Source organism: Chelmon rostratus, chromosome 16 (genome assembly GCF_017976325.1).
Source record: "Chelmon rostratus isolate fCheRos1 chromosome 16, fCheRos1.pri, whole genome shotgun sequence".
Taxonomy (NCBI): Eukaryota; Metazoa; Chordata; class Actinopteri; order Chaetodontiformes; family Chaetodontidae; genus Chelmon; species Chelmon rostratus.
The window spans coordinates 5,375,355-5,386,519 of record NC_055673.1 but is presented as its reverse complement, the minus strand read 5'-3'; the positions used below and the strand labels follow the sequence as shown (position 1 = coordinate 5,386,519).

Sequence of the window (11,165 nt, the reverse complement as noted above, 5' to 3'; positions counted from 1 at the left end):
TTTAAAGAGGAAATGGGCGTTTCGTTTAAGATGCGTTTTGAACTCCGCTGCTCGCCGTACTATACGGTAACCATAGCGACTGCAGTACGCTGTCAGACTCGGGCAGCAGAAGAAGAGCAAAGAGGAAGATGTTGCACGACTGCATGACGCTGACTTTTACACTTTTATCGGATTTATTTTATTTTTAGAAAAAGCGGGTTAAGATTAAGTTTAAATTCGGGCTAGCTCGTTGTTTTCAGCAAACAAACACCGAGTTTAGAAACTAATCTTGGACTTATTTGCAATGTTTGAAACAGTAAAAAGTGACTTATTTTGACGCTAGCTAACCTTAAATCAACTGGAAGCAAAACATTTCGTCAGGCAAAAATCAAATGAACCCACAATGCTTACCTCTGAGGCTAAAATAAGAAGCTGAAGCAAGAAGTTCCTCGAAATTTTCAGATGGATTCAGGCAGAGTTGCGCACAGAAGAAAACCGGACATTCCTGTAATCAGACCAAGAGCATCAGATGAGAGCCAGCATATTCAGCAGGTAAACAGTTAGTGTCTGTACCTGGAGGGTTTACACACGCATTTTAATGCTGAAGTGTCTGCCCCTAGTTCTCAGTTTATAATATTTATTTAATCATAATAATGATAATAATCCCTATTCACAGGGAATGTAAATACAAAGTCCACACTGGAATAATCTATCTTTTTGTTCTCTGATTTAAAGGTATTTTTTGATACACAAAAATCATCGAAAATGTTATATAAAACAGTTATTAATGTTTACTGATGTTGTTGAATGGTGTTTACATTGTTACTGTCTTTAAAGTAAAGTGCTAACTAAAGATCTCAACTTCATTTTGCAAATTAAGCTTTTGCCAGAAAACCTTTAGTTTACTTTTTTACTAAGTGCCATGACGAGTTGTTAGAAGCTTGTGGATGGTTTTCAAAAGGAGCCAATGACCCAAAAAAGGCTCACAGACATGACATTTTGTCACATCTTGAGAATACAAACTATAAAGTCATTATAATAAACTATAATTTCTCCACAGGTCCGAGCTAAAAGTCTTGAACTCAGTAAGGTGATTCGTCTTCTTGAGGATCCTTTGACAGTAAGTTCAACTCGAGCGTCATCAGACGTTTTTTCTGTTTTGAGTTATGTTGTGTGTAATCATGCTGTACATTCTCTTTTTTTTTTTTTTTTTACTAAAGGCTAATTTGAAGGAGAGGCACCTTTTTGTCCTGAAGAAACTACTGAAGAGAAGCCAAATCGGCTTTGTATCCTTTTTCTCTAGATTTAGTCCATGGACATACACTTCTGATCATACAAGTGTGCTATCTTTTCCAAAATTAATCTCTCTCAGGTGTCACACTCTACAGCAGATTGTCAAATTTTCCACATGACTGTCCCCTGGTGCAGTGATGGAAATAGATTTGCTCTCATGCAACCTGAACACGGAGCCAAATTTAATTCCCATGGCTCTAATTTACCGCTGCATCGCTGTGTCTGTCAGCAATTTCCCTGCCCAGAAATAACCGCAGTCACGATGACTCTCTGCCCCGTCACTTTCCCGCCCTCACTGGGATTTACCTCCATGTTAGCAAGCACATTGCCAAAATGTTAAAACTTCTTAAATTCGTCCAAGCTTTTGAAGGAGCTGACAGGCATCGCCAAAATACTCAACATCTGTGCAGAGAAAGTGAAGGATCACCCTGATTTTGTGCCCATTTTGTGTGAGGCACTTAAAATTTGTGGGTAAGAAACTAAAATATTTCAAATAAACTAAAATATTTCAAACCTACGTGAAAAACACTGGTGTTTTTCTCATGCCATCGCCTGAACATCAACATGTTGCTTTGGTTCATCTCAGGCTTCCCTTCCTGAAGGAGAGAGCATCTGATGAGCTGAACTATGCCCAGGACGTCGTAGAGTTCCTCTCTCACATGGGTACACAGATTGGTTATTAAAAGGCCATTTTCAGTTTTGCATGTAACAGCCCATTTATTTATAATAACCTAATACCTTTTTTGTGGCTGTCTGAGCCTCAAGCCCATTTGTTCCCTGCAAAGATGTAAATCTATAAAAGCAGGTCACAAATAAACAGTAATTAAAAAGGCTCTGTAATTTTTTCAAGCAACTGCACTCTCTAGCTTTTGACTTAAACAGGCATAAACAGTATTCATGGGGGACTATTTTCAGCAGCGGACAAATACATTTTGCTGAGTATTTCCTGAGATTTGTTGAAAAAAATATATGTAAACTATCACCATCGTCATTCTTTAAATAGATGATAATACTTTTTTTTTTGCAAAACATTTGTGGGACTTGTAGCACATAATGAAATCCTTCATGTTGTTTTTGCTTTGGTTTCGGTTCTTACAGTTTGATTTTTGCTTTACGCTGCTAAACACTGATTTGGTCCTTTTCGGTGCTTTAAAGTGAGAGCATCTTCTTCAGACAGGAGTGACGACTACGAGTGTTTCTGATAGATGTGTTTCTGTTGGCAGGCTGTCTGATGAGAGTGTCAGATGCTGAAGTGAGACAGCAGATAGTTGAGTCTGTGAAATCGTTCTACAGCTCTGTGGCTCCTAAACAGCTGCTCGATGGTACGGACCATCTCTCCAAGCCAAAGCCTCGGACTTTTCACTCTGACAACCGATTTTCTAGACTTTCACTAAGTGAGACTCTCTCATGGCTTCTGTGGTGGCATGCTTGTGCTCTTGTTTCTTGTCTTTTTTGTGTGTGTTTCTTTCTTACATGTTTTACCTTTTTTTAGAGTCCTACTGATACATCGCAAGGCTGAATATGACCTTGCATTGGCTGATCAATCTCAGAGAATATAACTGTCAAACTCATTGTTCAACCGTGAAACACCTTTGTCCATATACACTGACACAGTTTTGTGTATATAACAATATGAATACATATTTTAATACTTTTTAAATAGATAGAGATACTTCCAGAAAGCAACCTACTAATTTCTATGTGCTTTTTAAAATTTGTTTATATTCAACTTTTTCATTATTCTCCACTAACTCTGGTATTCATCTATCTTTTGTCTTAATTTTCAATATTTTTAAATTATTTTTCTTACTGTTTTGTTAATGTGTCACTTTTTGTTCTTGATTTTGATCTTGTTCCCCCGAAATCCTATTAAGAGGCACTTCTTTGTCTTTCCAGTTTATTTCCAGTTTTTGAATGTGTAATTATCTTAGCTTCTCTTTTGTTTTTTGTTTTTTTTGCATTTTATACCTGCTTACATCTAAAGATCTATTGACCTTTGTTATCTGTTTCTGCAGGGCTCCAGCCAACGTCTCCAGGCTACAGGCTGCAGCTGCTGGAGCGCAGTGGCTTGGCTCAGACATTGCTCCTCTCCATGGCCGCTCTGGAGAACCAGCCCGCCATCAAGCTGCAGCTCCTGCAGACACTTCAGATCCTCTCCAGCTCCTCTGGTCAATAACTGATTTTAATCTGCTGAGGGAGTGGAGGAGGGGATCTGTCAGACATGTCAATCCAACAGATGACCTCCTTCATTAGATAAAGTAGCCAGCTCTCAAGAGCTTAAATCAGCTAATTCCAAAATAACAATCAGACAAACGATCATAACAGTGGTTTTAAGTGTCCTTGAGTCAATGTCAGCAGGTCAGCGGGCTGTTTTATTATTAATCACATCTCTTTAATTGCCTTTCACATTCATTTAACCGCAGATATGAACTGCGTGTTGATACTGAGTGCACGGGGAGCAGAGACGATCTGTCTCCACATGAACGAACCTGACCCGTCCGGTCAGATCCTGCTCCGCTCGTCCAAGATCCTCTGGAACCTGCTGGAGAGAGGCAGCAAGGAGGAGGTCACTGCTCAGCTCAGCAGCATGGAGTGTGTCCTGTACGTGTCTCCTCTGGGTTTTAGATGTTTTGGCTGATGAGGACAGAGTGTGAAGGAAAACAACCTGCTTGAAGAGTTCATTTCACTGAGTGATCTTTTATTCACTAAAATAAGTCCGGAAATGACTGGATCCTAAAACCTAAATCTCCTGATTTATCAACAAGCATTTCTGAAAACATAAGAACTTTAAGATCTAGAGGATGTTAATTGAGTCAAGATTATATTACGTTCCATCCTTGAAAAAGCTTTAAGTTTAAATACTTCTGTGCTCTCATCCTGTACATATATCTGATATCTTTTTTTGTTAATTTGAATCTTAGATCTCTGAAAGAAGCGTTTTTTCACCAGCTGATGAACAGCGTCCGACAGTCTGACCTCCAACTCACAAATGATCTGCTTGTGATCACAACTCTCATCGCTGAGAATCCCAACTCTCTGCTTATTGTGAGTAGTGGATCGGTAATTTTACAATAGAAACACATTGCAGATGATATTTTTAGTCTCATAACTACGCAGTATATTGCTTAACATCATGTTTCGGATTTTCAGGAGAGTTCATTTGCCAGACAGCTTGTTGTACTTGCCACATTTCCAGAGCGTGAGCCCACTCTTTCTGTATAGATTTTAGCTTCATTTGTACATTTGAAGTATTTTTGAGTACTGAGTCTTATGATCATTTTATATAATATCAAATTTGTTTCATTTGTGTTTCAGTGAAAAGTAACAACCCTTTGGTGCACAACCTCAAGCTCAACTTCAGTAACGAAGACTTGAAAATGAAGAAGTTGCTGTTGAATCTGTTGGTTGTAATGTCAAAGGACTTAGCTGCCCTACAGGTCAGTCACACACTCAGCTAGTGTCTCTGTAGTTGTTTGAATAAATGTACTGAAAGGTCTAAAAGTGACATTTTTAACTGCATGTTCCCTCCGTATGTTCCTGTCCTAGCTTTACAAAGAAGAGCGAGTTATGCCGGCCCTGCTGGCGTTCGTGAAGCCACCCGCTGCCTCGTCTGAGCGGCGACCAGGTTCAGGAGGCCAGGAGGAGCTCCAGCTGCAGGCGCTGGCCACCCTGGCCACCATTGCTCCACTTATGTTGGATGACTACAAGTCCTGTCAGGGAAACACGCATCTGCTGCTCCTGCTGGACTGGTGCGTCAAGAAAGGTAAGGAGGCAGCAAAACATGTGTCCTGTCAGAGTGGGCTGCTGTGGAGCGAAAAGACAAAAAAGAAAAAGAAACATGACAACTATTTTCAGTGATTAAACACAAACTGAGTGTTAAAGGGCTTAAATGTAAAACTAAAATTCCAAATGCTTTCAGAGATCACACTTCAATAGACACTTGAAACCCTTTCAGTGCTTCAACTTCAACTTGGTTGTGCAGCACTTAGCAGTTACATGTGGCATCTAGGCCCGTGGTAGCATTGTAGCAGCTAACAATAGCTAAAGCGGTGGTAGTATGTTAGTATTTTAGCAGCTAGCGTTGGCATTTAGCCGTTAGCATTAACATTATAGGTGAATCTAGCTGTATTGTCTTCTGTTCTTCAGCAGTTAGCATTAGCATTAGCTAAATGGTAGCATCGCTACTGGTCACTACCTGGAGCATCTCCTAAACAGGCCTGGGTCAGTTGAACGTGGCAGTGCTGTTTGGATTGTGTAGGAGCAGTGTGAATTGGCTCTAGGGGGGGTGACTCTGGGACGCCGGAGTTCACCACCTAGCCTCCTGGAGGTGTCGTGGGACTAAGTAGGCGAAACACCGTTGAAGGGAGGTTTCCACCTGATGACCCCCAGAGACGTATGTATAGAGGCAGATTAGGGGTCCAAGGTTCTTCACTGAGAATGAATCCTCTTTTAAAGCACAAGTATCTTGTGTTTAAATTAACAAAGTGCAACTTTAATTTCAACTGCCATAACAATGTAACTTTACTGACGTGTTTGTACCAGCAAGTTTTAGCACCGACACTTAATTTAGCCTTTCAACCATGTGACAATATTTTTGGCATTGAAGACTTTTTTCACAAAACAAGAGAATATTTATTATATTTCCTTTTGTGCAGATGCTCACTTTAGTCAGGGCCACAGCTTCCATGCCACAGGAGGAAGAGGCAGTAAAAAGGCTCAGATGAGGCATTGTATCAGAGTGCTGAGATCTGTGGTGTCTTCTGGCGAGGACTCAGGCCACCAGAGCCTTTGTGATCAAGGAATCATGAACCGTCTCCTGGGTGAATTAAATTACAACTTCCACATCACAAAGTGCACATCGTCAGTGGAAACATAACAGACATATTCAATACAGACATGCCTGTCGTATTTTCTCAGGGATTCTTATGCAGATGGAAGCAAGTCCTGATGAAGAGGATGTCGTCACCGTGGAGATTAAGTCAGATATTCTGATGATACTTTCAATGCTGTGTGAGAACGACATGCACAGAAAGGTGAGAGTAATACTCTGGTAAGAGCGCTTTATTACTAACCTATTTAATTCCAGTTGTTAACATGAGACAGCCAAAAAGTAGTCCTTTTATGTGTTTATAGCATCTTTTTAATTGTTCTAAGGATTATTAATCAATACTGTTGTTCCCTCTGCCTGTACCATTAAATGCCAATATCGTTTGCCTTCTGACTTTATGTCTGTATTTGTCAGACAGGTCTCATGCTCAGCTTTCAGTACAGTCTCATATCATACAGTATGTCCACACTGACAGTCCTGTTGCATTGTACAGGAACTGTTCGGCTCAGAGGGAGTTGAGATGGCAGTTCACTTCCTGAGGAAAGGCTCCAGCAGGTTCTACAGCGGGCTGGGACACAACAAGCTCATCCTCTCCACAGTGGACTGTGTGTGGTCAGTTCAGCAAAACACGAAGCACGCTTTGATAAACTACCAAACTGATTTAATTTGTTATTGTTATTTTAATATTTATACGATATTATGATGAAAATACCTACAAATGACCCATTTACACTGGTCATATCCAGAATCAGCTTACATCTGGCCCCATCATTGTGTCCTCTGTAGTCAAAGACATATTGATGTCTCTGTTGTTATTTCTTTTCAGGATTTATTCTGAATTGGGACACACCCTTATGTCCTCATGTGGTTTCAGAAATCAGATCTGAATCAGCCAGATGTGTTTTGGTTGCATTTGGGCATTTAAGTCTTGTCAAGGAGGTCATATTTTTGGTGTTTTTTCTTATATTCCTTTTAATTTTTAACACAAAGATGCAAATTCATTTAAGAGGGAGGTGCATGTTGTTTATTTTCTTGAATTTGAAATTAATCTAGAAGAATTTGTACAGTAAGTAACTTCATCCTCAATGAAATAACCAAATTAATGTACAGCAATGTAACACAGTTGAGAAAGTCTGGCTGTTACCCATCAGGTCCTGTATTGTGGGCTGCTACACCACAGAAGATTACTTTTTGGCTAAAGAGGGGGCGTTTCTTCTGTTGGACTTACTCAGTGTAAGTAGCTGATTCCTAATATTGATTCCCATATGCACCTAAATGTAAAGTACTGTTATGAAACTGTCTCTCTTGCCAACAGTCGAGCCCCAGATGTGGACACTGCAGCATCCTCGCCACCCTGCTGGAGTTATGTGACAACCGCAACACTCTGTCTCACATCCTGAGCTGGAGGGACCACAGTGGTCAGACGGCTCCCAGACTCCTGCTGCAGCTGTGGAGGGAGGAGGAGGAGGAGCTGAAAGTCAGCCGAAACCAACATGGAGGGATCGCAGGTCAGTCCGCAGCTAGACTGTAAACAACAGTGAGTCAATGACGAAGCAGTGAGGGATTCACAGTCACTAGTATTTCGACTGGCGTCAGCAGATGGACAGTCAGCTCTGGACATCAACAGGTGTGAGTGGGAGTGAAAGTCAGCCTTTAACTAACACGTTTTCAACTGAAATTAGATCTTTTCACATTGTAGCAGGTGCAGAACAAAGTGTCAAATACTGTCAGTTAGTGGCCAACACACACCAACCAATAGATCGGCTACTAGCAACAGGTAAAACAAAGCTGAGCTGGTGGTTACCTTTATGGCGGGTTCAGGTCCAGACACAGCTGCAGCGCCACTCTATCTTTGATCAATATATCTAACATTTATGGATCCTTCCCTCTTTCTGCTTTTTCACTTTTGACTTTAAGATCCCCAGAGGCCCATCCTCAGTCTTTACCAGCAGGAGGACACCCAGCTGTCATTTCCTGCTAACGTACCGAGTGCTGCAGTGCTGGAGATATCAGAGAACCTGCGGTCAAAGATTTACTCCATCTTCTGCAAACTTGGTAAAGCAGACGAGGCTCAAACTGCAGGAAATATGTTGTCACTATTTAAAGAATTCATCAATATTTGTGCAACAAATGTGCAGATATGTGCAGATAATGATATTTTTATCATGGAGCCTAGAAGCTGTAGTCCAAGGAATGTTGTTGTAGATTGTATTAATGAATATTGCAAAGTATGGCAGCCGTAGACAGACAGACAGACAGTCAGACAGATATAGAGATATACTGTATAGTAATTGTTGCTTTTGCAGGGTTTCAAGACCTCCCTGGATTATCAGCAGAACACTACGTGACGTTGAGCATCGTGAGGGGATATCTGGACTTTAAGGTGGAACTGCTGTTTTTAAGAAAAGAAAAATGCCAGTGCTGGATATGAAATTACTGGTAACTGCACCAGTTTTCATTAGGATTGTCTCCTTTTTGCACCATTGGAATAATTTAAAAGATGTTGCGATCACATTAAAATTGTCCAGGGAGCTACAAAGTAGTTAATGCCTCACATTAAGATGCTACAGGAGAAAAATACAGATAAACTCTGAAATTATCAATGTATCCCCTGCAAGCATGTTAAAGTGTAATTTTAATGCAGCAAGCAAAGGCTTGACACCACCCGAAAACACTGCAAACATGGAGGTGTCTGTCATGGCGCTGTAGGTCGGTGAGGTGTGGGAGGAGATCATCAAGGAGCTGAGTTTGGACAGCGTGAGGCCGATCAGCCCTGACGAGGAGGCTCTGAGCACCATCCGTGAGATTGCAGAGGACACGGCGGGGAGGGTCGCGGCAGAACAAAACAGCATCCTGGAGCAACAGGAGAAGGAGGAAATCGGCGAGGAGGAGCTCATGTACAAAGAGGTGCTGAGAATGTAATCCAGCAATCGCAGAGAGAGCCTCAGCAAAGTCTGTGAAGATATTTTCTTTAATGAATAACATACAAAACGTGGTTGTAGTCACTTCTCACACAAACCCGAGTGTGAAAAATATGGCAGATGTATCCCACAATTGTGTCTCAGTCGTTTATAAATGCAGAGCTTTGACTGTGGACTCTCTGTGGACTTGACCTTATTCATGCAGACACAGCAGACGTCTTGTTTTCATGATTTGCACTCTTGACTGTTTCTTTGGTGTATTGCAGATTATGTCTCGCTGGAAGCAACGGGAGCTCACGGCCAAGTCGTGGGACAGTTACGTTTCCAAGACTTCAAACTATGAGATCCTGAAGGTTTTTATTTTTAATATCGGCAGGTGTAACCGCGAGTCATCATTGCTGTTACAAACTGTCAACACCTGTGACATTTTTCTGGCTTTTCTGAACAGGAAGTGAAAGCGCAGAGGGAGAAGTACATTGAATCATCCAGACCCAAACCAAAGTATGAAGATGCTGCAGTTCATCATACAGAGGTCTGTCAGGAACACACAGAGCATCCATATGGCTGAGTACTGTACTGCTCGCTGCAATATTATTGCCAATGTGGTAATTTTTTGCACTGGAGCTGTAAAAAAATGTACTTTTCTAACCATAAATCCTCTTATAGTGAAAAAGTGAAATCAGCTCAAATGTATCTGCTCTGACATGCAGAAGAGTGTGGAGACCTGCTCACTGATGATTGCACGTGCTGTGTTCTGCTGTTTGTTTCAGCATTTCGTCGGGCAGGTCATGTCTGTAGAGAGCACAGACGCTCAGGGGCCTGCAGGTGCGAAATTGATGCTGGCCAGAGCTCCCATCAAGACTGTAGGTCAGGACGTAGCGGGACCCACAACGCAGGACCCGGAGTACTTCAGCACCGTATCTGCAAAAGACTGATGTCTGCGAAGACTCTGGTTTAACACAAGCCCTTTACATCATTTCATCTTATCTAACACAAAATGAATTTTACAGACTAAACTTTGCAGCACGTTAACATTTACTTATCATGAATGGTTGCTTATTTCTAATGGCCAGTTCATTCCCAGCATCTGAGACTGAAGTGTTATATTTGACTTTGGCAGCAAATGCAGACATGAAGTCACTTGATGAGCACAATCTGCACTTTGTACAGTAGCCCACCTCCACCCCCTCATATAGGCACACACACAGTGTAGGAAACTGACTGGCCTTTGTGGCCGAACGTGTTTTTTCAGCATGTCTGATGCACAGTACAACTGTTAACATTCGTTTAAATGAAATAAATGAAACATGTGCATGTCACAGAAGTGTTTTTCAAATGGAAAATGTAGTTCGCAGGAAACTTAATTAAAGAATTTGATTTTTAAATGTTTTGTCCCCAACGTTCATATCATTAAACCTATAATTACACTGTTCAGCCATGTTTCTATGCAGTCGTTCTTTATTTGTTTATATAACCAATGGATCAACATGAACAGAGAGAGTCAGTGTGGCATCATGGAAACTGAGTCCTTATGTAACATCAAAATAACAACCATTAAATTACTTTAAGCATAGAAAAGATGAATTGTGTCTAGTAAAAGTGAATGCTCGTGTCAAAGGCCACAGTGTGTTGTGTTGGCAGCTGCAGCACTCAGAAGGTCCATTTAGGACAGTTGTTTAAAAGTATTTCGTCTATAGAGTTTTCGGGTTACATAAGTCACTGCAGCACATTAACACACATGTTCCCTCAAGCGTGCAACATGCTGCACAAAACCACTTCTTCTTCTCTCCCTGCTCTCACCCATTTTACCGGCTGGATGACCAAATCATCTGTGACAGGCCGCCGCTTTTCATATGTCTCTGTGACTGTGTGTTGAGCCCGTCAGACTGGGATGCACAAAAGAGCAGGGACACACAGGAGCCCCCTCAGTACGACAGGCTGCCACTGTTTGTTCAGGCTGCTGAGGGGCTTCGCACGCTGTCCGGCTGTCTGCGGGTGCTGAGCTGCTGCAGCCGTCGATGAAGACGAGGGCGGGTGCTGCTTTTGGATCAACTCCCCGAGGACCCCCTGAACATCAAACTGTGAGACAGCTTTGCTTTAAAGTTATTTTAAACACGTTTTAGTTTATTATTTTAAGATTTTAA

General features: G+C 41.5%; 1 protein-coding gene across 1 annotated transcript; it reads left to right on the top strand.

The window, feature by feature from the left end:
- The first annotated feature begins 441 nt into the window (after window positions 1-441).
- LOC121619976 (cilia- and flagella-associated protein 69-like) lies at window positions 442-9,956 on the top strand. The gene is made up of 23 exons (XM_041955916.1): window positions 442-538; window positions 1,047-1,099; window positions 1,200-1,265; window positions 1,634-1,743; window positions 1,859-1,935; window positions 2,496-2,666; window positions 3,288-3,440; window positions 3,696-3,873; window positions 4,194-4,317; window positions 4,423-4,471; window positions 4,588-4,709; window positions 4,819-5,035; window positions 5,928-6,092; window positions 6,190-6,305; window positions 6,594-6,712; window positions 7,252-7,333; window positions 7,416-7,608; window positions 8,018-8,155; window positions 8,407-8,483; window positions 8,810-9,007; window positions 9,288-9,374; window positions 9,470-9,553; window positions 9,792-9,956. The coding sequence occupies exons 1-23, from the start codon at window positions 442-444 to the stop codon at window positions 9,954-9,956; spliced, it is 2,841 nt and encodes a 946-aa protein (XP_041811850.1).
- The last annotated feature ends 1,209 nt before the right edge of the window (window positions 9,957-11,165 follow it).

Coding starts and splice junctions, on each gene's coding strand:
- LOC121619976 (XM_041955916.1), top strand. CDS start 442: ATGGATTCAGGCAGAGTTGCGCACAGAAGAAAACCGGACATTCCTGTA. Junction 3,441..3,695: donor GATCCTCTCCAGCTCCTCTG/GTCAATAACTGA, acceptor ATTTAACCGCAG/ATATGAACTGCGTGTTGATA. Junction 4,710..4,818: donor AGGACTTAGCTGCCCTACAG/GTCAGTCACACA, acceptor TTCCTGTCCTAG/CTTTACAAAGAAGAGCGAGT.